The sequence below is a fragment of the Charadrius vociferus genome, unplaced genomic scaffold (assembly GCF_000708025.1).
Source record: "Charadrius vociferus isolate BGI_N301 unplaced genomic scaffold, ASM70802v2 scaffold355, whole genome shotgun sequence".
NCBI classification, from domain to species: domain Eukaryota; kingdom Metazoa; phylum Chordata; class Aves; order Charadriiformes; family Charadriidae; genus Charadrius; species Charadrius vociferus.
In genome coordinates, this window is record NW_009648451.1 from 614477 (window position 1) to 642410 (window position 27934).

The following is a 27934-nucleotide window of genomic DNA, read 5'->3' on the forward strand; positions in this document are numbered from 1 at the left end:
TCTTTCTCTATTATGGAGAGATGAAATCAGTGCAGGGTCCATAAAATAAAGAGTAATGGGAACTGTTCACGGTTATGAGTATCTGCAGCAACAAAGTGCCTCTCATTAAGTGATGCAGTGAAGCTGTGCAGATGAAGTTATATGCTCCAGTGTCACAACAAGGTACAAGTCAACCAAAAAGGAGGATTTTTTCCTAGCTTTTGAGAGATACCTTCATGCCCCATGTCTTTGAAAGTACCACAGTACCTCTTCTTTTCCACCAATATCCCACAAAAAACTTAGACTGGATGAGGAACATAGCAAAAGCTGTTCTTGCCCTGCCTGAAGAAGAGCTCCTTTCCTAGTTTTCCTACTGGAACGCGTCTTAATTCCTCTTTTTTATTTTGCTTAGATTCTGCTTGGGGCAGACGATCCTACCTTCCTCCACAGCCACTGCTGGATCGACCATTTTGTCTGATTGAGGCAATAAATTGAGCAGTCTCCTGGGGGGTGAGTCGAGATTATCGTGTTTCTGGAGGGTTGAGACTACAGCAACTAGCTCTGTCTTATGAGAAAGAGAAATTGACACTAAAAATGTAAACAACCTTACCCACACAATCTCTCATTCGGACTTGTTTCAGGATGGGAAAAATCTTTAACGAAACAAACATCAAAATGCTGAAAAATTCTTGTAATTCTAAAACCAGAAACTCCTCCTGATAACAATACAAACTCTGATCGTCTCTTTTACATACAATTCTGAATTACGGTCTTGTGATAGGGGTCTTCTAAGGATGAACAAGCTCTGAAGATACATAGAAACACAATTTGCTTGCAAACTTTGGTTTCAAATATATTTCCCTTTGGCTCAACATTTTGACAGTACTGACATTATGTTGAGCCAAGCATTTTTTTGCATCAGTGAGACAGACTTTTGCCATGGATTTTAATACCAATCACCTCCACATTCATCTGTATGTACAATATGGCCTTTACTGACTTAAACTCACAACGATTCTGAAAGAATTGCATTTTATTTGCTTAAAAATATTTGATATACTCACAAACAGAAACATTGCCTAAATTTATAATCATAACAAAATTATAAGAAAAATAGCAGAAAATAAACAGTACTGAAAAACTGGGATTTTGATGAAACATCCAGACTATCACAGTAGGCAGACAAATGTACCAATGACAGAATCTTCAGACAGTGACTGTTATAAAAAGCCGCAAGCTTTAAAACGTATCTGTCCCTGAAGAATCTGAATTGCCATGTATACTACTCATACTCTGTGTTTCGTTATCGATGTTCATGGAAGGCAGCTTCACTGACACCTTTGCCGCAGAAACATGTGAATTTAAATGTGGGGCACCATCCTCTCCTAAAAAAAATAAACAAAGCAGAAAAAACCCACATTATTTGCTGTCTATGACAAACAACTAAACTGTGCTGAAGTCATCTCCATATTGCATCACTCCATGGAAATACACGGACACCCTTACTGTCCACAGTTTTGAGGCGTTTCAGAGTGCTATTTTAGCCATCAGAGTTCTCCTTATCAGGTAAGAAAGAGATGAATTTCTGTGCATATACATACTGGGTTGTATTTACATACAGATACACCATACATACACATACACGTACATATATAATCTCCAGTAGGCCCAGAAAAATTTCAAATATGGTGTTTTCTACAGAAATGAAATGAGATGACATCCACAGATACTAACAGTATTGTAAATTCCATCTATATGTGTAGGTCTGTTTGCATCAAACATTTAGAAAACATGCTGGTTGTTCAATACCACATATCTATATATAATCATAAAAAGCAAAGCAATCCAAGTTGAAACCATTGGCTACAAGTCCTACAGAGAAAAACACCCTATCAATCCTTCAGTAGTGGTTCTGTTACCTAACAACACAGGTGAGTTGTTTTAGCTCTTCCCTATCCCCAGCCCATTTCCCTGGCCTTTTAAGGGTCCTTCTTACTACTCCTTTGTGGTTTATCTCCCTTCTTTCATCCTCTGACAGACTTCAGAGAAAAAGCACACAGCCCTTCCTCCGGAGATGTGGCTTGCAGGACTTTACAAGCCACGTTCATCTTCCAGCAAGTCTGAGATGGCATCTCACCGCTTCCCATTCTTGCCACCCGACCCTGAAAAATGTGGGAAGTCCTGGGAGAGGGACAAGCCCCTGCGCAGCCCAGCCACCATCAGTGCCAGCAGCCCCTGCAAGGGAGGGGGACACGTCCCACAGCACTGGCTGCTGAGCAGCTGTGAAAGATCACTGCAGCGTTGAAAAGTCCTCCTGTCTGGGGAACCACCAGAGGGGTAGAAAACAACCTGTAGGCAGATACCAGAGATGGGAAGGAGAAGGGTCATGGACAAGAGTTACTGTATTTAGCCAGAGGAAGGAGACAAGATGAATCAATTCATGGAGCAAGGGGAGCTACACATGAAATCAGGCTACAGACACAGAATAAAGGAGGACAGGAGAAATGGCATCGGATGAATGGTGCAACATTCACAAAACATTTTGTTTTGTGAGTTTTGAAAGAGCATTTTGAGATTTCAGTTGGCCTTGGCACGCTTATTTTAAGTGCAGCAGCTACAAGCAAAACCAACATATATGAATCTGTGTAAAACAGCAAAGGCTTTCTTGGAGTTTGTTCTTACTCCAATAAGCTATAACAATTCTCCCTTCCTTTGTGATAGACTAGGTAATTAAAACACTATTTTCCCAATAAAACCAAGAAGTTAGGCTTTCTTTCACCCCAGTTAATTATCTACTATGTCACTGTAGTAGTAATCTGCTTTCATCTGACTTGTAGCAAAGCACGCTTCAAATGGCTAATTAAAACAACAAAAACCCACTGCTAAAATAAAATTTCATCCGGTGTTTTTCATGCTAGAACAGCTGCCAACAGCCTAGGAAGTCAAACACGGACGAGGCCAAAGACAGTAAAGCCAGCACATGCAGCAACCTGTGCCAGCCAAGCCTCCTGCCCCTCGGGAAGGCAGGGCTCTGGGGAGGTAGCAAGAGCACAAGAGCATTTTTTTGTGTCCCTAGGGCATCAACACGTCACCTGCCTGCCACAGCCGCTTACGCGGTTTGCAAGAAGCAATGCCCATAGTTTCACTAGACTATCCTCACTAGTTGGACAGCTTTTGGCACCCCCAGCCCGAATCCCTCTACAAAGCACAGCTGCCAAAGTTTGGGTTGGCATGGGACTGAGCAAATCTAACACACGAGCAGCAAGAAGACGTGAGAAATCCTACATCTTCTGAACACGGTTCAAAAGCATATTTATGGTAACACCACAAAGATGTGCAAGCAACATGCGTGTTTTGTTTTTCCAGAAGTACTTTCACGAGCTTAGTCTGTAGCCACGTTTGCGTGATAAAAATAGGTTATTCAGAAGGGGAACTGAAGAAAAGCAAAGCCTTTATTTGGTTAGACGTGAAGCTGACACACAGTAAAGACGTGAATGTGTAATGCCCGAGGAAACCTTGTAAATCATCCTAGACGCTAAAGCAACTCTCCAAAACTATGTGTAGTTTGATGCTTTCAGAGCTTGACTTTGTTAATAATTTCCACAGTCATGTCACATTCCATGATGTCATTGTTTCAACAGCTGTTTTAAGGTTTGTTAAAAAAAAAAAAAGAAAAAAAATGGAGGGTGGGCGGTGGGAGGGAGAATATTCCCTTATCCCAATGCTCTGTAGTGACTCCCCAAGTATTTGATTCTGGGGTGCTGAAAGAAAGTATCATATTAGTCTACATTCTTCCTAACACATACTCTAATATAATTTACTGACATACTATACTTCACTTTTATGATAGATATAAAATGCTAAAAGGACAGAAATACTAAAAGAATCATTCCATCTACCTGCTCAACAGAAAAATTACCAGGTCTTGAATTATCTAAATATCCTTAAAGATAAGGATACAAATATTACAAATACTCAAATTAAACAGTTTCTTATTTTTAAAGACAGAAATCTGAAGTCTTTGGCTTTGTTAGATGCATGCAGAAAATACAGAACCTAGATTTTCACCACTTTAACTGTAAAAAAAACCCTATGGATATCTTATTTCAGCTACATGGGAGATTCTGTTCCATGACTGTAACTTTCCAGGATAGAAAGCTGGTAGTCCTGAAACTCTACATTGGCGCAAAGATACAACTACGAAACTCTACGTTGGCCCAAAGATACAACTACTGAGTTACTCTAACATGTGCTTTATCATTATCACCTCTTGCTTAATCTACCCTCATGCATGCACAATGCACACAACACATTCATATATACATATAGGGATGGGTATGTGAGTAAATACACAAATACAAGTGCACAGGTTTAAATGCTTGTATTCCTGCTCACATATGTGTTCTTTACTGATGTCTGTATCTGCCTTTTGCTGTACACCAGCGACGGCGCTTGTATAGTCCCTGACCAGCTCCTTTAACAATGTGATATTCCACTTTATGTCTTCCTGCCATCAGAAAACATCTCATAACCAATAGTAAGATGGTTTCCTCTTAAACATTGAGCTCTTCACCGCCACAAATATGCCAATTGCAATGGTGCTTATAATCTTTTGATATGCCATAAAAACGGAAGGGAAAATTCCTCCATTTACAAAGCAGTGCAGGGCAGGAAGGCAGGTAATCTTCGCAGCTTTTTTCCCCTCTTTAGAGGCTCTAGAAGTACTTGGTACAACTTTGTAATCATGTACTTAGATGTATTTACAAAAATTTTCCTTGTTAAAATCCAATAAATGGAACGTATGACCTGAGGTGACCTCCAGTCCTCCAAATTCATTGTCACCATCTAATAGAATACATTCATATAAACTGTGAAAACTGACACTCTTAAGTGTGTAAGAGTCCTTGACTGGTAGAAACTCAACAGTGACTGAAAACATCTTGGTGACCCACTGATAGAAAAGGTCAGATTTCAGATTAGAGATTTTTCCTGCTCTTGGCAATCTATAACAAATTCATATACAGTACTAAATTTCCAGATCTTTGTTTAACAGAAACATAAAAATTAATGGTGTGTCAACCATCCGGTGACCTGTGAAGGGAGTTTTTCCTCTAAGAGTTACCGTCACACAGAGAGTATGCTATATGCAAGTGTATTGTGAACGTATGCCAAATGGAAAAGGAATTAAACACACTGAAGGGAGGTTTGGTTACTAATACCATATGGCAACAATAAGAACAAAGAAAAATGTTTAAATCTTTCTTTTTAAATTTTTCTATTTGGCAAAATAAAAAGACTAAACAAGTCTGACTTTTAAGCCAAATAAAAAACATGTGTTTTAACTCCTTCAAGTTGGTGCGCATACATTAAATAGAACTTCTATTTTTAATCTATCCAGAGGTAAACCAGACCCATATCTTATAAGTGAAAAGAGTTATCTTCAAGACAATAAATAGGGAGGGGTTTGAAAGATCAGGAACCGGGTTATTGTTTCAGTATAAAACCAGAACCATACAGTAACTATCTACATATTATTACTAAAATTTAAAAACTACTATCACCCCCCAGCAACCCTCCCCCTACTCTCTAACGTAACAACTGAAGCAGATAGCTTCTAGAGCAAGAACAAAGTTCCAAGCATATGTAAAAACAACTCCAGTGCAGCGTTCTCATTCCTTCAATAGCATGGGTTGATATGAATGGCTTGTTTCTTCTTCTGCCAAATTCCAGCTGCTTCCCTTTGTTTATTACTGACTTCAAAGTTTAAAACACTGTCCTGTCCCAACAAATAACTTCCTCCAGATGGCATTATCTCAAGTGTTCAGAGCACTGGGGATAGCACAGCACCTGCAGATCTGTAACTCAGCATCTTAAAATCTTCAATGAAAGTGCCTTTTTTTTAATGTGTCATTCCCCCATTTTGCTTTTTCCCTACAAAAAAAAGATATACATCTGGGGCATAGTTGCAAAGTCCGTTAGCTGGGAAACAGTTGTCAGAAATTCTTTACGGTTATGGCTGTAAAGTAGAAGAATACCTACAAGCCCGAAGGTAACAGGACCACTATCAGTAGAAACACTTTATCTGCTGCTCTTACCTGTAAGTAAAGATGTGAGATACGTACTTGTGCCAACATGTGTCCGGTCCATGTCTCCATGGATATCTGTAGGGTGCCAAGGAAAAATTCACTCATTTTCATACGTGATTGTACAGGCAAGTTACCAAGTACAGCAACCCAAGAAGCAGCATTTTTGGCAAAATCAAAATTAGTCCAGACTTAATGAGCTAACACGTACTGATAAGAAACAACCATATTTTGATGTAAGCAATTCTGAAGGCTACACTGAAAGGAGAAAGTACACTGCAATGTCAGTCATGTTACTAAATATCAGGAACAGTATTTCCAGTTCAGACTCATGTGTAGCTATACCTTGCATATCGACTACATAATTCAGTGCTTCTGGGATTTAATGGCTTATAGAGTTCAGAGTGAGTATGTTAAGTAAGTAGTCACGTGGCCTCACGATGGTAAATAACACAACATTCTCAGAAATAACCATGACCATCAACGGCTGCTCAAATAATCCAATTGTCTGGACAAAATTATTCTCCATTCATTAGAAATGACAGCTCCTCCACTTTTCTAGCCCTGGCCCACTTCCACCTTGAATCCATAAGCGTATGTATGTTCTTGGGGAGAAAGTGTCCTCTTAGCTCTGCTAGAAATGAAGCAAAAATCTTTAAGCACATGTGCTGTTTAGGGCAGGGACTCTGTTCTCATTGTGTAAATGCTTTGCTAAGCACAGGGCCCCTGGCTGCAGGTCAGACAGCTGCCTTCCACTAGACCAGAAATACAGAAAGCAAGAACAAGATGGTCTGCAAATGCATGCAGTTCTGTTCTCATAACTCAAAACCAGGCTGCCCCTAACTTAGCTGGTTTCATGCAAACAGAAAAGACTCTAGGCAAACTTAGGCCAAATTTCTAGGGCTGAGTTACATGAAAGGGATAGATTTACAATTAAAACACTTGAGTTGTTTTACAGAAATGGACTGACATCTGTAGGACTTGAGCCAAAAATGTCTGGATTTAGAAGTATGAGTCTACTGCTTGAGCTGAAAAAACACAGTTTCATTCTCAAAGGCTTCAGCCAACTCATAAACCTCCATAAGCGGCCCACAGACACCATCGGAGACAGAAAACTATATAGTATGAGTTCAGTTCAAGTTTTGACCCAAACTTGGCAAATTCCATCTTCACATGGTGTAATGTACTTACAGAAACTCTGCATACAAGCACGCAGAAAATAAACATGCATACACACACCGCTTTTCTTTTTTTGTTTGTTTCTCTAAACCCTAATGTATATCCTAGCTATAAATATTTCTGAAAAGAAAATAAATTCAGATCCCGGGTCAGTAAAGGAGGGCGGAACACTAGGCTAAGCAGCTAACAAATTTTTCAAAGCAGAATATTTGAAAATGATTTTTCCTCCTCTCAAGTCTGAGTTCAAGGTTCAGTGGTTTTCCAAAACATGCAGTATTCCCACCAATAACAACACTAAACAGAACAAAAACTAGGAATACATAAAATAAACCAGAACCAGATTTTTCAAAATCCTAACACAGAGGCCAGTAGGGAAGGGCAGACAGAAAGCAGCTCCAAAGCCATCTAGGAATGAGATTGCAGAGTTTACTAAATAAACCTAGATTTTGGTGCCTAAAATCTACTCTGCTTCTTTAGATCTGTCATATTTTGCTCTGTAGAGGATCTCATTGCTTAATAAGTTAGTTCCCTGGCCACAACTCTTGCTATTGTTTCCCAGCAAATCACTTCCAAAAGATGTGTAATGATCTTTCCAAGTAACTACAATGATTAACAATATTAAGAAGAAATATTAAAAGTCAATTTGATTTTTCTGTGCAGGTGCCTGTGATTTTTGGATGTGCAATTGGCTAGAAATGACTAGTCTTTTCTTAACTTTCAAGCACTGCTGCTTCTTGACTGCAACATGTTCTTGAGGAGAAATGAGATGAGGGGTCTGCGGTAAACCTTGAAGCAGCAGCTTTTCTTTCGAAGTAAAAAAAAGGAGGAGGAGGTGGTTCATTACTGGTCCAGAGTTTTTTTAAAAACACCAGGAAAATGTGTACCTTGTGCAAGGGCTGGGGGGAGGAGTAATCTCTAAATCCACAGGAGACAACCTAGGTAAACAGCTGGTGGAATCATGAGAATTTGACAAGTGATAATTTAAAAACGGCATATCTAATTGTGTATTAATTTTTTATTTATTCAGTAAAACTAAATGTCACCTACATACCAATCTTTTCCTCATTTTCTGCAAAATCTAACAGGCAAGTGGATGGGAAAGTAATTTTAAAAGTAAGGTTGTATAATATATTGAGCTCTGTTATTCACACCTTCATGTTTGGGGATCCAAAAGGCAGTTTAATGCCTGTATCTCAAGCAAAATAAAGAAGCCCAAAAAAACCCCACCGAACTCAAATGATCGATAGTTGGAATTCACACTAAATTCTAAGATAAAGTTATGCAGACTTCCCTCAGGATGCAGAATCATTCACTGCAACCCTAGCAGTAGGACTGGCTCTGCTGAGACCTCATATCTTAACAATATGAATTGCAGCAATACTGCCTCCAGCTTATCTTCAGCGTACCACAGTGCTAGACATAATAGCATTCATAGCCTACATGGGGAGTGGCAAGTAAAAAATCCCCAATCAAAGCATCTTTTTAATTCTTAAAAGTTACATGGCCTGTTTTTATTTACAAATAATTAAAAAATAATTTACACAAGTAATTAAAGTTGAATGAACAAATTCAATGATGTTTCATCATAAATTAGGGCTGCAGTGGGTTTGAAAATGAACATCTTTCCAGTTCATGCTTAAAATGAAGATGGGTGTCCCAGTGAGGGGATCCTCTAAGCAAATTATGTTCTTCTGTAAGTTACCATACTGGCCAGGACATGTATTGGGTTACTCTGGAGTCTCCTCCTGCCTTCAGATCAATTTGGCCCAGGCAGTTAAATTACCAACGGTTACTCCAACGCACTGCGCTTATGCAGTCTCTGATGCGTGGCTGTCCGTATTACTTGGGATGCACATGTGACAATCTCTGCTTATCAGACAGGTTCAGTGTGTTGCAGATCAAGACCGAGCACGTTATCTGCAGTGATGCTTGTGCTGTATATGCTTACTAAGCATCGCACGCTATCCAGCCCTATTAACTCCTCAGCTACGTGACTATCAAAAAAAATTGTTAGGAATGTAAGAGGACAACTTTCAGTAAATCAGTGTAAGAAGTCACAAGCTACTTTCTATCACTTAAAAGCGTGATGGGAGACCTTGATGAGCTCTCCCTCAGAGAAGAGGACTTGCTGGGCAAGGAGGTTGCATACCCTCTAGCCAGTGCAGCAATCAGCACCCAGATTTGAACGAAGGCTCAGGGGTGGGCATCAGCAAGAAACATAAAACTTTCTGTACTGCACAGCTCTTCTGGTAGTACTTCAGGGCAGAATTTTCTCATTGCAAGTCACTCTTCACATATAAGGGGGTCACTGAAAGCATTCTTGTAATAAAAATGTATATGATATACTAAAAATAAAAAACTGTTCAAAGAACAAGTGGTTTTCTAGATGACCACGAACAAAATAGTTGTATTTCTCTATTCTGAATACTTTGAAATTCTAAATATTCACATGACCCTATTGATTTGTTTTGATGATTTTCACTTCTAAAGTCATGGGATTCTCCATATGGAAACAGTTTGCCAAGACTCCTATTACTGTACTACCATTACAAAGATCTGGCATATTAAAATACTTATACCTACAGCACAATTACTCGATTTTTATAATTACACCTTTTGAAAAGTAGATTTTGAATGTTTTCCCCAGGAAAAACCAAAGCAAGACAGAAGAAAACCAGTCTTATACAGTTAGCATTTTCCAGTGATGCATTCTAATAAGCAGTAGGATGTCTCTATGCACATTCCTAGCGTACGTGCTGACACACTTGTTAAAAAGACCTCCTTTAAAGACATTTGTTAAACAGCAGAAGATGGCCATTAAAGGCCTTACCATTGGTACATATCAATTAACTTTGAAAAACTTATTAGGAATAAGCAATTCTAGGACGCTTAGAGAGGCAAGCAATATTTCTATTAGCTCAGAAAGAATACTGTTGTAATCTACATAAGTAAGCATATGTTAAAATAAGGAAAACATTAAATGTCTTTACTGGAAGATCTGCTGGTAGACAGCTATTATGTAAGAGCCCAGACCCCATTCTGCCAAAGACCATCTAAAACTTCTCTTGTAATGAGTACCCAGTGTGATGACGAGTAACACTGCCTCTACAATTTAATGCCCAGGACCAGACACTCAGAAATGTCTGAGAGTAAATACATGTTTCTATCCTGTGCTATTTTAAAGTTTGTTAAAATCTAAAATGCTTAAACTTCGTACAATAGAGATAAGCATTCCTCCTTGTTAAAAACAAAAACAAAAACCAAAACACCAGTCTAAGAACCTTGGCCTCCTACATGGGAAAGAGAAAAAAAGAGTAAAACCGAAATTCCTTTCCAATACATGGGTGAATATGAGCTCTAAATCAGTAGAACAAATGAACTGCAGAAATATATTGCTCTACATCTCTGCTACATATTCAGCACTTTACACCACCTTCTTAAGTCTCTGTTATGCACATATCTACTGATCTTAATATGACACACATCTCCATCTCTGCTAACCACTATAAAAAGCGGGGAAAACGCTGCAGACTGCTCCCAGCAACACCGTGCTGCTTGAAGATTTCACTACCCACCAACGGTTCCCCAGCAGCAACAGTGAAACCAACAACTGTTGTTAGCAACCCAGGAGCTGCTCTGCACAAATCTTCAAGCAGCAGTCAAGCAATGCCTTCTGAGACACTGAACATACTCGTTTATATTAGGTTCTTATTTGGGCAGATGTTCTTTACCTCTGAAGCTGTGCACACACACGCAAGTTGAAACTTTGAAGATGCTGACTGCAGTAACTGATGATGACAGCTCCTTCTGGTATCTAGTGCCAACTGATTTTAGAAAGCAGTGCAGCACTTCGACGTTCACTCTTCCCAGTTCAAACTGTTGATGCCAAACCTGCTTGCACTCAGTTCATCAATACCTTTCTTCATTGCTTTGGGCCACAGGCATGATTAATATTGCTTGTAAGCAGCCTGAATGAAAGTCATTTATCAGTTGTCTGGGTTTATGGAAATTCAGTCGGCATGTGTGGGAGCAGCTTCCTTGCAGAGGTGTGGGCCACTGCGTGCTGATGGGACACCACTTGTGCAGGTGACCGGCACAGACGCCTGGGTCTGGTCACTGCTCTAGAGCACACACTGCAACTCCTGAATTTATATAGCGTTCACAGGAAAAGGAATTATGGAAAGCTCCTTAAGAAAGCCGCTTTTGTGAACCCTCTATATACCTGACAATGACATAAACCCATTTATTTAGCACAACCCTAATCTGCCATAATGACACCCAGTGTGTACCAGTATGAAAACCACAAAGGCAAAAAAATCTTATCTCATGTGTCACATGGAATTTAATGGCTTGCCAGTATTTCACTTGAAGCAAATTCATTCACAATATATACACAGAGACACACTCCCAAGTTCAGGGACACTTACTCTGCAAGTATTAGATAAATCAATCTGCTTTCTAGCAGTTTCTTGCACGTGCTCACAGTAAGACGAGCAATTTTAAATGCATTACCCATTATTTTCTTTCCATCTCTTAAATATCATGAAAGAAATGAGTTCAGAATATACTTAAAATTCAATACATATACCAGTTGGGGAATATGCTTCCCCTCATCATGACTTTGTCACTGAGAGTTACATGGCTATGTGGCCTACACAAGAGCAGAAGAGAAGAAATGCTTAAAGATCATCTTTCTTTATACAAGACAACATTTGGATGTCACTGTTATTTGATGCAATGGCGTTTTTTTTAAAATCTTGGAGGGAGAGAACACACATGTCACAAGGTCTTTCAGAACAGAACTGCCTCCCACCCTGTAGGAAGCCAGGCAGAAAGGGCCCTGGATCATGCCTGGGGCCCCTCAGTGATTCTGCAATGCAAACCACAATATAGTTTTACTGCCCAGGTTACAGAGTTTTCCAATTCTTCCCAATTCCTTCAGAGAAGAAATAAACAGGTTAACGCAGACTCGCTGTCCATTGCTCTGTATTTTCAGATAGCTATTTGGAAAGCGAGTAGCGTAGTAGCCAATGTGTAGCATTATTCACACAACCCACGTTTATCGCACACAGAAAGTTTCCTGGAAATGTATTCTAAATCTGATAAGAAAAGTCCTCATTAAGAATCATTTGCTTGTTTAATTTTCACTTATTGAGCTTTAATGTACCATAAAAGTAAGTAATAACAACAGTGCCTTGAATAAATATTGCCAGTCTTGTACTCATTAACGTTTTAGAAGAACACAAAACTGTCTCTAGGTACAGGAAGCTGCTGGAAAATAAAAACTAACCAATCTTATAAACTAAAATGAGCGCGCTTTAAAGAATTTTTTGTTGAACACGGAGTTCAACAAAAATGTATTCTGTTCACTGTACACACGACACCAATGGGAATAAGAGCCAGTTCAAGTTCTAAGTTACCATTACTTGGGTAATAGTTTCAAGCTGCAAGGCACAGCTGTATGGGCCCAGCCAGACAGGCTATCACAGCAATGCTTTGATAGCATGGGGCCCTTAAGTGTCAGGATATAGAAAAGGCAGCAGTTGTTGGCTGTGAAAACAGTCTGATACAAACCAGATGGGGACTTACTTGATGGGCAACACAAAGGAAAACAATTGGCTCATTCAACAAAGTCAGGCCACTGCCCCAGAGAATTAACAGAAGACAATAACAGTCAACCAGAGTTGATGCAAACAAGAAACAGCCATGTGGTTACGGTTTAAGGAATTGTTTCTCCTCAGACTAAACATAAAGTTTTGATTTCTAATTCTTATATTCATTAATTTCAGTCTCGTTTACAAGCCCCCTCTTCCTCCAAAGTCTTCCGTATAATTCATTTATGTAGCACTAGCCTTCACACACCTACTTAAACAAGAAAAAAATTATATGACAAAGGCAGCTAGATTAATCTAATGTTTCCTGAAGAATGCCAAGACCACAACTTTCTGAACCGTGTCAGAACAACATTACAGATACACAGTACACAGAGTGTTATTAGACACATTTGCATGCATAATGCAGTGTATTTACTGATTCTTTTTGATTTGAAATGCATAAAGCCCAGTAGGTCACATACTGGGTTACTGGAGTACAGATGTCTTCCAGTTTTGAGAAGAGTTCTTCTGGTTTCTTACTTAACTTTTTTTCAGAAGTAAACTTCAGATCAATTATGTTACCACATAACAGTTTTGTTTGTCAGGCTACAGTTAAAAAAATCTATTAGAATAGTTATTACCAAACTTTTTTTGAAGCAATCACAAATTTAAAAATTGGCTATTTCAGCCGTAACTCAAAAAAATCCCAACCCATTCATTTTTAGAAGCTTGTAGAAGATTATGGTCCAAAATCTTAATTGCTCTTGCTGTTTTATTACAGGAAATATAAAAGTGACATGTGCAAAGGTATTTTGATTACAAATTACTTACAGAGATTGCACAATAAGTCAGACCTCTAAGGGCCTTCTGCAATTTCACTCTCCGACTCAAAACATCTGTACTTTTTTTTCATATACTTCAAAATAGTTCCTCTGGCAGGTTCTGCACTGCAGTGCTCTACACGAGTGTGAACGGTTGGATGGCACCCTCTGAAAGACAGCCCCGTGCTCAGATACCCAAGAAAGTATGTCCGCAAAATACAGATGTCCTGGATGCCTTATGAAATCACATCATCCCAGGACCCATCAGCTTCAGCACACCACCACACATCCCTTGAGCTGCACTGCTTCTGGAGACTGCTTGATGGCTAGTTCATGGATTTTCAAGCTAGCGGTGCTACATGATGTAAACATCTCCTAAACACATCACTCAGACCTACGATGGGTACATAAGAAGTCTACTCTTCTTTCTAACTCTTTCACTTTCCAAGCAGACTTGCAAAAAGCAGCTGGATTAAAGAACTGAATGTATGGCTCTCATTTAACACCCCACACTGGACAGACAGAACAAGGGAGTTTGTCCTTAAAGAAAGAAAAAGACCTACTGAATTAATGAAGTACAGACTCAGCCCTAATTGCCACCTTAAGTGGTTCTGGCTTTCAGCTGCTGGGGTGCTCAAGCTTGTGAGCATGGTTATACTCCAAAAAAAAAAAAAAAAAAAAAAAGACTAAAACGCAGCCTTGGCTGCATTCAAAACAACCACTGCATATTGTAGGTAGAAAAGTAAGGTTTTTACTGCAGTTTCCTGCCATAAGCACAGAGCCAACACTCCAACAAAGCCGTTGTGTGCTGTGCTCTGTGTGAGCTAAAACATCTCTCCAGCAGAATCACGAGGCTTATTTCCAAAACTGCAGCCAAATTCTTGAAACCTCCGATGAAGGGGTGGGTTGTCACATCGTAGCAAAGAAGATTTTGCCTGCAGTGCTGCTATTACTTGTTTTTCACATCATATATACTAAGGTCAGAACACATTTTTTACATACAGCTGAAATTTTACGTTGAGTCTCATTGTTAGGCCATTTCTAGAAGATTACAAATCTTAGGAACGGAAGAGCCTTTATCAAATCTTAACCTCAGAGATATTGGCCGTTGTAGCCTTGCACTTAAAAGCAAACGGGAGAGGAGCAAAAAATCTCTTTTAAATCCCAGGTCTGCCAGTAGAGGCAAACCCCAAATGCTCTTGTAAAAATGGTTTTGGACATCGTTTGTCAGAGAACGCCTCCACAAAGGACGGCATGTAAAGGCCAGCTGGAGCAGGGAGAGGCACGACTGCCCAGCCTCCGTAAGTGAGGACTCCAACAGGAAACTGCTCCCCCTTTCTTTTCTCTCTCTCTCTTTTTTTTTTTTTTTTTTTTTTTTTTTTAAATCAGGAAGGAAGCTTCATCTTCAGAAACAGGCATTCCCTGTGTAATCTCCCTGCCTGCCTGTCTCTAGGAGCGGGTCCAATTACTGAAATAAGCTACACGCACTTTTAAGAAGTTAATTGTGTATTTGCACTGTTACTCAAACTGGTAAATATTTCCCATTTATAATTTTGATTTACGTAACAGAGCACAACAGCAGCTGTAAAGTAAATAAAACAATTTTCTCAAGATCTGTAATTAGGGTTTTAGGATTATAAAAACAAACTTTAAAACCCCAGAAATTAAGCAACTGCCAGGAAATTCCATGCTTTTTACTTTTACTGAAGATACAATGGCCTATCAAGGACAGAAACTGCATCTGTTATACTGTCTTTAAAGAAACAGCTCTGCCCAAATCTTGCAATATGTACAGTGCATAAAACAAGGCCACAATATGCAACCCTGAGATTATTACTTTATTGTAACAACCTGAGTTTGGATGGAGGTCTGCAGGTCGACCCATATTAAGTCTAACCTGCTTTGATTGCACAGTTTGGAGCCAAAACATAAACGTAATTCTACTAGACCCAGAAATGTGAGATACATATTTTCATTATCCACATGTGGTTGATGAATTATTATTTTGTATTAAAACTACATGCCTATCTGACATTAAAAAAGAAAGAGTTAATGAAAGTCAAAGTTGTGCCATACACAAAAAGAAACAGTTAACTCCCTGCAGCCACAGCACTGGGGAAAAAAATGCATTTTACAGAACTGCTACATATTTTGTGTAACACAACAACTTTCACTCAGGTTGTTTAGAACTGTGCTTAAAAACAGTTCTTCTTTCTTTAAAAGCAAAACATAAGTTTTAGATTAGACAAGAATGACAACACAGATACAAAGGTTCTAAATCTAAATTAAGTTTTTCTAGGTGTAGCGTTTTTTTCCTGAATGACAGTATTCATGATAAAAAACAGAACACAGTAGTCCACAGACAAAATTTAACCCATCTCCATCATTTACTACTGTTCCTTGCAAATGCAATTACCAAAAGCACATTTGCCATTGGTACTTCAGAGATGAGGATTTGTTGTACTTTACTTTCAAAATTAGTTGTACGGAAGATGAAAAGTGGTTTAACCAAGCTTTACATTTGCACGTGTTATTCAACACTATTACAAAATGCAGTCCCATATGCAGGCTCAGCAGTAAGCAACAGGTCACGCATGACAACTTTAATCTTCGCTCCCCAGTCCTTACCCTATTTTTAAGAAGAAAGCTACTTTAGCAGACTGCATTTCTCAAAATCAGCATTTATCAAAGAGTAGCAATACCATTATTTATATAGTATTCTTCATTTGGAAGACATCCTAGATAACATTTACTCCATGCTGTTGCCGAGTTTCCTGGGCTCCTAGTCTTAAGAAATTAATCACATGGGCACTGGGAACATATATTTATATTTAAGTATAGGCAGTCTTTGTATCACCGTATTGAGAAGCTGGTGATGGAAAAACCTGTCCTCTCTTCAGTGCATAAAGTAGAAGGTCTGTTTACTCCTAGAGTATTGAAAAATAAACAAATAAAATATTTAGGTAACAACACTGTTCAAAAGCATGAAAACTGCTGGTAAGTCAAGCCCTCTCACAATATAATAAGCAGTAAAATTAAAAAAAGAACATTACAATTTTACTGTGGACACCAATCATCTAAATATCTGTCTTAATTGGCTACTTAGATTTTATTAATAACTTTACAGCTATGCTAGCAGTCCAAAAATGTACAAAGCATCAAAAAAATAAAAAGAACAAAGTTTAATGGCTGAGAATAACAGCTTCTGTAAATCGCCCATCCCCTTTATAAAAGAGGTTTTGGGAGCAGACAGTCAGAATCTGTGGATTATTCATCACTCACATTAAGCTACCTCCCCTCGGCATACACACTCCTGTCCCTAGTAATTTCTCTTCTACTCAGCCACTCCCCACACAAACAGCTGGCTCCTTCCAATTTTCATGTAGCGCTTACAAAAGCTGAATTGAGAGCTCTTAGCAACAGGTAAAGCTGAAGGGAGTCCAGCTGCCTCTACCCAAGGGTCACCAAACCCAACACAGCAGGGAAAGCAGAAGCTGTTCCTTCTGCTGCGTTGCTTTCAGACACGCACAAGCCACTGAATTTTAAAGGGCAACATCTGCCTTCCCTGCCAACCAGAAAAATAAAACAAACACAGCACATACTGAAGACAGAAAGCCTACATTTCTCCTATCACAGTGCTATATATGTTTCTCCGAGTTGAAATATGTGTTTGTAATGCTCCTTGTCTTCACCTGTCACCATGCAGTATCCACGCAGTGTGTTGCCAGCACCCAAATGCATCAAGACTTCCTGGTCTGATATTGATGCCTTTTATAAAAGAAACACAACTTGTACACTAAAAAAGAAACGTTAGCTAAGAGGCCTATTTAAATGACTGTTAATCCAAGAAAGGATGATCATCCTAAAAGATGCTATAGTGTATCTGCCAACTCAACTAACACAGAGTTGGTAGCAGGTCTACCCCAGACAGGCAGAACAGCTCCTGACTCCAGCTTAGCCGGCATTGATATACCAGGCTGAAAACCATAGTGCCTGAGGAGTGGAAATACATCTTACTCAGGAAATTGTCTTTGCAGGCTGTAACCTCTGGCAGAGGCTGTAGCGTACTCCTGGAGGTAGAAACTCCAACCAAATGCTCTGCTGAGTAAGAAAAAAGATAATGCTATTTCTTACAAGGCATCTTGTTATAGTGAAATACTGAGACACATCGTTTAGAACAACTAGGAATCTCAATTTAAATTCATTTGCCATCACTGCTAACAAATAGGCATGCAAATTAAAGTAGTACAAGTCCATAAAAATCTAATGCCTCTTTACAACATTATGACACAAGATGATGTGTAAAGCGACTTCAGACTCAATTATATGTATATAAATGAGTAGCAGGTTCAGGAGAGACTATTCTGATCATTTTCCATGACCTACCACAACACACAGGCCACAGAACAGCTAAGCACGCTTACTTTCTAGATGCACATCAATTCTTTCTTATTGAACCATGGGCTCAGAGCTGTGGAACCACTAATTTGTGAGAAACGTCTCCCTCCAGAGAAGAGCTAACTGGAAACAGCCCTCGGGCTGATGTAAGCATTAAGTACATGGGGAGTCTCTGTCCTTAGGTGGCTTGCCTGAGCCCATTAATTTTTTGTGTGTGTCCCCCATTTATATAAGCAATATTTGCATGAAAGGGTAAAGCAGGTCAGCCTAGTCAGCTTGCTACCATCTGCTTTTATTCAGTTACTCAAGATCGGTGCCAGTGGGATCAGTGCCCATTTAGGGGGTTTATTGTGTGTGTTTATTTTTTGCTCTTTACAATGAAGGCAACAGCAATTACTGTAAGTTTGTAAAAGTGCATACAAATCATAATGCACAATACAAAGCTGCTTCAGTCAGATCCTAGTGTGTTTACGAATCCTACACAGGCTGTGAGAAAGACTGCTTTGGCACAACAATTTCGATAGTCTGAGTGTGTTAGCGTCCAGGAGATATGAGACTGTATTTAATACTTGCTCTCAAGACCATTCCCTGCTTGCAATGCACAGCGACTCCAGCTGATTCACCATCACATGAAAATCGTTCACAAAAGAAAAAGAATTATATTCTAGCTTGGCCCCTAGACGGGCTGACAATAGGTGGATTTATACAACCACAAACTGGAACTGGTGAAAGATCAAAGGTAGATTGCCAAAGTGGAAACAGCAATTTAGGGCTTTCAGCTAGTACACTCCAACTCTTAAGTGTGGCTATGCAGCAGCAAAAGGTACTCTCCTTTTAATGAGAATTCTGCTTAGAATATGCTGGGCCACTGGAGACCCAAGCTACAAAAAAAAACCCATAACCAGACAAACCCTCTCCCCCCCAAACCAGTGAAAAAAGGAAAAAATGGAAAAACATGGAGAAATACGGCAGGTAGGATGGCTCTACAGAGGGATCTGGACTGATGGGCTGATGACAGCTGTATGACGTTCAACAAGGCCAAGCGCCGGGTCCTGCACTTGGGCCACAACAACCCCATGCAATGCTACAGGCTTGGGGAAGAGTGGCTGGAAAGCTGCCTGATGGAAAAGGACCTGGGGGTGTTGGTTGACAACAGGCTGAATATGAGCCAGCAGTGTGCCCAGGTGGCCAAGCAGGCTAAGAGCATCCGGGCTTGTATCAGAAAGTGTGGCCAGCAGGGCTAGCAAAGTGATCATTCCCCTGTACTGGGCACTGGTGAGACCACATCTCGAGTACTGTGTTCAGGTTTCGTCCCTTCAGTACAAGAAAGACATTGAGGTGCTGGAGTGTGTCCAGAGAAGGGGAACAAAGCTGGTGAGGGGTGTAGAGCACAAGTCTTACGAGGAGCAGCTGCGGGAACTGGGGCTGTTTAGCCTGGAGAAAAGGAGGCTGAGGGGAGACCTTATTGCTCTCTGCAACTACCTGAAAGGAGGTTGTAGTGAGGTGGGGGTTGGTCTCTTCTCCCAAGTAACAGGCGATAGGATGAGAGGAAATGGCCTCAAGTTGCACCAGGGGAAGTTTAGGATGGATGTTAGGAAAAATTTCTTCACTAAAAGGGTTATCAAACATTAGAACAGGCTGCCCAGGGAAGTGGTTGAGTCACCATCCCTGAAGGTATTTAAAAGACATGTAAACATGGCACTTAGGGACATGGTTTAGTGGCGGTTTTGTCAGTGTTAGGTTTACTATAGGACTTGATGATCTAAAGGTCTTTTCCAACCTTCTATGATTCTATGAAATCCGCATTGCAGGGATGAGGCAGCGGTGCCATATGCAGCTTAGCAGAACTGCCTAGTAGTCTGGACTGCTTCGGTTCCGGCAGGTAGTCACAAGTGTTTGAAAACCAAATGCAATTATGAATTGAAATTTTTAAAAGGAATTCTAATGAACTTCGAAGTAAAACCCATTACATTACTAAGATATACTTAAGAACAGAAGATCCTCAGAAGCCTCTGGTGTCTGCAGGATGCAATATAGACAGCTGATGCTCAGCAGGCTCCCATACTGGGTACCACATAATATTTTGAAGCAAAAAAGGACATGCAAACTCCACAATGTACACTGGATGATTTATGCAGCAGTAGCATGAGGGGGTTCACCTTACCAGTATGAAAAATGGACTGGTCCCTCATCATTTGCACATTACAAACCCCATGTACGAGTGAAATACTAGGCTTAATTTTGTCAATGCCCTGAACTTTAGTTTATGATATATGAAATGTGTACTTGAAATACAAAGATCTGATCAAAAGGGAGAAAGAAGCAACTATAACTGCTTTCACCTGCTTAAGTAATGGGGTTATCTTGAAGATATACAAAGCTGTGCAGATTTCATGATGGGTGTAAAGCATCATCTGTATAGGCACCAAGGGAAGACTAAAATGGGAAGTTTTCTGCCTTTGCACATACCTCCCACAGCAAAAGCCTCGGCACAAGCTCACAGAAATGTCTTGACAATACTGCAGCAGCGAGAGAGTGCTATATCCCTCTGTGCCATTTAAGGAGGCATGCAGTAAGAGGAGAACTAACTCTCAACCTCTCAGAAGTTGAAGAAAATTGCCATGTGAACAAAAACCTAATGCATGTAGATCTGTAAGAAAAGGGCTAAGTGACACGTGGTGTGGAACCAAACTCCAGAGGAGAATGGCTTCTACCTGAGCATGCCAGTCAGTAGGAAATCCTCACGCTGCGAGGTAATACGAGCTGACTTGGTACAGTTTTCTTTAAGTATAAACTGGGGTTTGGGTCTTTTTTGTTTGTTTGTTTGTTTGGGGGTTTTGTTTGTTTGTTTGTTTGGGTTTTTTGTTTGGTTGGGTTTTTTTCATTTCTCCATCTGATTACTTGGATTTCAATTAGTTTAGATGCCTCAAAAGATCAAATTACATTCTAGGAGTCTAAAAACATACCAGGGAGATTTGTGCTTCGCCTGCTAGAAGTTCCTGTTGTTCACACCTTTTGCACAGGTAAGTGAGGGGAAGAAATGACAGGTGTAGGAGACCAAAGGATCACTTCCCAGAAAGAGATCTCTTGGGAATAGGTGCAAAGATGTGCACAGTCACATGAAACCCACAGCAGCTCCTGGTGCTTAGTTTCCCAGGACCTTAACTTGAAGCAGCAGAACACACCCATAGCAGAAGAACATAATTGTCTACAATAACAATTCTACACAAGTCTTTCCCTTAAGCTATGAAAAGTCAAACTTCTATTTTAACTTTTTGTCTGAAAAATAACTGAAGTAACTCAGTGGGAAAAGAAGCAACCAGAGATATAAATGGCAGTTCTTAAGAGATAAATAATATTTACAAAAGCCAAGAAATTCAAAACTCCTGCTCCAAATGTATGGTAACACAGCTAAATATTGACTTTCAGTAATTCAAACTAGAAACTCTCAAGTGTGGCTACTGAGGATTTTACACGGGGATAATATGTAAAATGCATTGTTACTCAGATGCATGTTTTCTAATGCATGAGGTATTAGGTAACTGCTATGGTCACGTGCAGAAAAAGCAAATGAAAACTCTTGGAGAACTGGTGTTCTAAACCACTTGGAGCACCTAAAAGCTAATGACTACTTATAGAAAAGACAGAGTTTCTGTGGGAAATGCAGCTTTGCATTTCCTGACTTGCCTAAATGTAAAATGTATTAACTGAATTACATCAATGAGCAATTTGATAGCAGAGGGAGGTAACCGTACAGAAAAAAAAAAGGTCAAAATAGAGCAGAAATAAGAGTTCTGAAGAAAAACTAAACAACTTAGATAAACCTGTAACAGGACATTTGCTTGAAAAATGCCATAATTATAGCTAATTGATTTCATTATTAAAATTTCCAAGATCTTTTCTTAGAAATTAGTCAACTACAAGTAGCAATGTGGGCTACGCAAACTATTCCTACCTCTCAGGCTGTGGTGGTACTGTCTACAGCATGAAAGAATAGCTCTGTTTTGCTTCACTGGCTGCTGTTTTCAGGGTGGTATGGACGGTCTTTAGCAAAAGCTTTTAGTGAAATTCAGTTCAAAAAAAGAAACAGCAGGATATTAAGGAGAAAGTAAACTTTCAGTAAAATAGTTGTTAAGAGTTTGACCAAGACAGTTCCAGTTCCAAGTAAAAAAATGAAGACCTTTAGCCTTATCCTAATCTTCTTCCTTCCTTGAAGCATCTGTTAGAGATTTGCCTCATGCCATAATAGTTTTAAGAAAAAAAAAGCCCAAAACCTAACTCAGAGCAATGTCTGGCTGAAGAAGAGAGGCAAAGAAGTACTTAGCTATATCCATATTTTCAATATTACAGTTTTTAGTATGGCGTAATGTCAATGACAACTCAGAACTAGCTCATTTTCAATACCAAACAAGGATTCTGGAAGCTTCATTTTTTTATACAGGCTGTTTTAAGGGCTTCTTGCCCTCTTAGTAATTTATTGCACAGATCATCTGCTTCCACAAGCAATTGTGCTGTGGCAACAAAGCCAATTGCTTAGTGTCCCAATATTACCTTCCCATGTACTTATGGCTGCCTGAACGTAATTCACCAGCTGGAGATAAAAAGGAATTACTATAGTGAAGTTGTACTCTCTAGGTCACATTTTGTGAGTCTGTGCTGTAGAAAATAATTAAGTGAAGATACATCTACCTCTTGGGTTTGAGCTGCTTATATTAAAATTTAAAAATGCTCTGCAGTCAAGCATTGCCACCTGTTCTTTCATTTTAATTCAGAAATTCTGAATCATGTTAGTGTAAGCCTGAAAATGCTTGTAGTCTGGAAATATGTGCATTCACCAACCACAATAATTATTATCACATTAAATTTGTGAAGATATATGAAAGAATGGTACAAAGATTAAAGGGTATTATAAAGCCAAAAATATATATGCATGCATACTATATACTACAAATATATGTTTTCAAACCACTGTCTCCACTATGTCTAGAGAAGGCACACATTTCAATTAATAATACATTCAGGCTTTATTTTCAGTTGTAACTTTCAGAAGACATTACCCTTTCAGGCATGATTTTGTAACAGTCCTACTGAACTTCAACTTTCATTAGAAGACATCAATCAACTTACTTTCAGTAAAAACACATGTTCACTGCAGACCACAAAAATTTTTTCAACAACAGAAGAAAGCTCTATCATATACATATATCTATGGCCGTAGACAAAAGATGAATCAAATTTTGTCATGTATTTATCAATTAAATAAAAAAAGGCTTTTTTTACATCCAACTCTTAAGTCCAAAACAATTTCCCTTTTCTCCCAATATCCTGAAATCACACTTCATTTTAGGGCTCCAGATTTTCTAAGCTCTAATACCAATACAACCACTTACCCGTTAAACTCTGAAAAAATACCTAAATGGTGCTGCCTCTGAAATGTTTCTCCATTTTCAGACAAGTACTCATTGTCCCTTGCTATCTCAGTAAAGACAACAGTTTGACATAAAGTTTTATAAACAGGGTGCTTTGAAATTACAGTAACAGATGTCCTTAATTTTAAAATGTTGTATTTACTTCAACCCATGTATACTTATCCTGTTGCAAGTTTTCATTTTTCTTTCAAATGATTCTTATTAATTTTTACCCTCAACTTTTTGACTGATTAACCTTGCTGTGGTGAAGCTTATAGAGACAAGACCTCCTGGTTAAAACTGACAGATAGTTGTTTCCATTTGCAAATCCTCTAGATTTTTATTGGCTCATTAAATATGTATACTTTGAATGAGATTTAAATTATCCTGGTATATAAATCATAATAATTTTTTTTTCCTCTCAAAGAAAATTGACTACTGCCATCTCGTGGTGAAATATTTTCATCTGACAGAGACACAGTTGGACTGTGCCCAAACCTTGTATTACCGTACGGGTAATTTTTTTTTAAAGATAAATATTCCATAAAACAAGAGATTTGATAAAAAATACTTTACTCCATTTCCAGCCTCTCTAACGCCCCACTCAGTGATAAAGGCTGGAAGTGCTGTCTTGTTAACGCTTTGAGAAAAAGCTGAGGTGTAAAAGCATGTAGTACAGTGTTAAGAAAAGTATCCCCCCTTCTCTCTGATGCTTAGTATGAAGTGGTGGGGAAGCAGAAGAAGAAACAAAAGGTTCCTACAATCACTATTAAGGAAAACTGCTTTTACAGTTGTGAATGAGTTGATCCTGCAAGGCGCATAATTTTCTTGTTGGTGATTTAGATGTCATATTCAACTTATTGGAAATTCACTTTCCATAGGCAATTTGGATTTTCTCAACACCAGAGGAAAAAACGCTGTTCTTTCTATTAGAAAAAATCATTGCAATATTTTCCACCAATGCTAAATAAATGAGTTAACCCTAATTTTTTAATAAATTCTTTATTTACCCACTTTAAAAACACGTGTTGATAAATGTCCCTACAACAAAGCATATACATGCACTACGGCGTGCCGTTTCAGTTCTGTAAGCTTTTCTGCTAATTGTCCATAGAAGCTAAGTTTTACATTATTGATAACTTTCTTCATATGTAAACCACAGTTTTGAAATTAGGTTCCAAGTCCTACGACCAATAAGATTGGCCTATAGCTTTTCTTACCACTATAAATAGTTGAAGCAAAATAATTCCATCAAATTATAATTTGATTAGATGTTTTAAAAAAATTAAATGGAAGAAGTTCAAAGAATTATTTTACAAAGGGCTTGAAGGAAGAATTTGTCTATACTAGGGTGGAGCAATTATAATTGCATATGTTGTAGACATGCAGGTTTTTAGATTCCTGTTCTTCGCACGTAAGATTAAAACAGCTCCATATCTCACTCTACCACCTCCACAAACTTACTATGTGCTAAAACAATTAAATATGGCAGTAATATGCACAGTGTATGTTATTCCAACACTGACTTGAATGATAATAAACAAAAAATATTCTTTCTCCCTCTCATGCAATATCCTTCACACTTTTAACAAACACTGTTAAGTAATCTCTAAAAATAGCATGGTTATGCATAAATAATAGTGTCCTTCACAAAAGAAAATCACTATCTGTCACACACTAGCTTGAAAGCCATCGCAAACTGGGCCATTTTAACATTGAAAACCTCTATTTTTTTTTTTTTTTCACATTTGCATGATCTTAACTTCGTATTATCTTTCAGTTCTCCTCTAGTGCCCCTGCATTTTCTCACACATATGAACCACTGCCATCTATCACAACATTATGAATATTTTTGTTTGCTGAACAGCATTCTATAAAGCAATTAAGATTCAGTTGACTACATAATATGCATGTTGTAATGCTCTTGGCAAATAAAAATTTAAATAAATACTTAATTGCAAGGATTCTGATGACTTACATACAGATACATGTCCAATCCTTTCAGTGCACCCCAACAATATCACAACTATGTATACAGATTTATACACACTATATATAAACATTCAGAATTTTTTGGAATTTGGTAGTAATGAAAACAAAATTTTAAAAAATCAGAACTTTATTTTACATGAGTATACAACAATATTTAAAAGTGAAGTGCTTAACTGAATGAACTACGTTTGCTTATTGACATTGATTTACCTTCTTGTTGCATCTCTTCAGACTTCCTTCTCACATGGATAACTCGGGGTCTCACAGTCTCAACTTGTGCAGCTCCTCGATTTTCCTCCTATATATCATATATTAAAATCACATTACAAATCTGACTTTTGATGTAAAAGCACAGTAAAATTATGTGGAACTTCAAGAAACATCCAAGGAGGTTTTTAAAGATTCATTAAAGGATATGCACTTGTTCTCCTTCCTTTTGACTTCAAAAGAATTCAGATCTGAATTAGCCTATTGCAATGCTATTTCCTCTAGACAAACATCCTGGGAGCAGTAGGTATGGCAAAGTGCCATTTAGACCTGAGGACACACGAGACCCTCAATTTCTACTCAAAGCATGTGGCAGAAAGAACATAAGATTTCTCTGACTTTCTTCAATATCCAGGACTTCTCCCTAGGTATTATCCTCCTGAATAAGAAGCAAAAAGAAAAATAAAAATTTCAGCATGCAGGTTGGAAAACCCATGCCAAGTATAAAATTTATTTCCTTGGCCACGTTTTTAAAACCATTTTCTACTCTTCCTGAAATTCTCTTCAGGACCTAGGTCTGCAACAGTGCCTATGGGAAAACAGCTTCTTAGAAGCAACAAACGCTCTGTGTGCTAGAAAGGGAGACATCATATTTGTCAAGTCCGCTTGTTATCTTATGTGTTAACTGGAACAGGAATTGTGGCCCAAGGACATTCCACTACACATAGACAGGAACATGAAAAGTGCAAAACAGAGTCATAGAGACCTAGAAGAGTTAAGCATTCTCTAAGACAAATAAATTTGATTTTATCAGTTATCCTGTTGAATATAAAATTTTTCATGACACTTCTTAAAGAAGGAGGAATGTGAGAAAGATCATAAACGTTTGCATATCACACAGCGTTTGGAGCCTATGGACAGAACTGCTGTATGACTTCTGTGAGAATTATATGCCCTGAGAAGCAATGACACAGGTATTCTCTTGAAGACCTGATGACAAAGTACCAGTGGCATTTTGCTTACCAAAAGCTAAAAAGGAAGAAAAGAAAAGTATGCTTCAGTTCTGTGAGAGAAACCCTCCACTACTGTGGAGGCCACAAGTGAAATAAGCAGCCAAAATATAGACAAAAAATAAGAAAATCTTTATGTCTGGCAAACAATAAGCATGGGTCCAACTACACAATCAGGATAGACCACTTAGGATTGGCACTAACTCAGGCACCATGATGTTGATCAACTCTGTTAATCGTTTGAAGCTGACAAGATAAGAAAGAGTTGAGATGGTTTTCTGAAAGCAGGAAGTTCTCATGGAAACGTAATTGAAGGCCACCAATGTTACAGAACATTAAATGTAAGCAGCGTAACACTATGCTCATGAGTCCATTTGAAGTGTTTTTTTGTTTTGTTTTGGATTTTTAATAAGACAACCCCCCCCCAAAAAACAGTTTAAACTGAACTGAGAAGCAAACAGAGTTTGAGATAACACATAGATGCATAACCTACAATTATGCATTCCTGGAAGATCAAAAAAATGTCTTTTGAAATACTGAAAATGAAAAGTAATGAGAATACCAAAGTGACAATCCCACTTAAAAAATGTTATTTGTATAAAAACATTCATACTTATATAAGAACTTCATGAAAACATTTTGCAACTAACTGTTTTTCTCAGATTTTAACAATCCATTTGGGACTTCAAATTATTTAGATTTACCATCTTTGAAATGTTTAGCCACAGAAATATGACTTTCAGCGTTCACGTCCCTCCCATGATCAAAATGATTTATCTAGAAAAGGAAGAGCCCAGCTTTCTCCTAGTCATCTCTTGCTTCTTATAGGTAAGAGCACAGGGGCAAAGTGGCCAAAAATAACAGTTAATTCCTGTACTGTTGCACAAGAATGGACAGAAGGGGTCAAACCGAAGATACACTCAGTCTGGCACTCTGTCTAACAGTGGCTAAAAGCATATATAAATCTCACAAAAAAACAATGCCAAAAATGGAGGAGCAGCCAAAGAATTTGGGTAGATAAGAAAATTCCTTTATGACTTAAGGCATTTGTTTTGGAGTGACTGACCACACAGACTTCACTCTTCATGACTAAAAGGCGGCATTTGCTCCTACCCTACATGAAAAGACAATGCTCTTTCTGTTGGTCAGGATCTAATCCACACACCCGTGGCCAGGGAGCAAACAAGTGGTACATATACGGCAACTCCATATGACTGACCTCAACCTCTCTGAAATGAGGATCCTGTTCAGGCAGATTACAGA

General features: G+C 38.7%; 1 protein-coding gene across 1 annotated transcript in view; it reads right to left on the reverse strand.

The window, feature by feature from the left end:
* Window positions 1–1218: 1218 nt before the first annotated feature.
* The window catches only part of KIAA0586 (KIAA0586 ortholog), a 74630-nt gene continuing 47914 nt past the window's right edge, over window positions 1219–27934 (reverse strand). The window contains exons 29-31 of the mRNA XM_009885588.1: window positions 25665–25752; window positions 6075–6140; window positions 1219–1364 (exon numbers count right to left, since the gene is read on the reverse strand). Coding sequence (XP_009883890.1) covers window positions 1219–1364; window positions 6075–6140; window positions 25665–25752 — 300 coding nt within the window. The remainder of the gene's footprint in view (window positions 1365–6074; window positions 6141–25664; window positions 25753–27934) is intronic.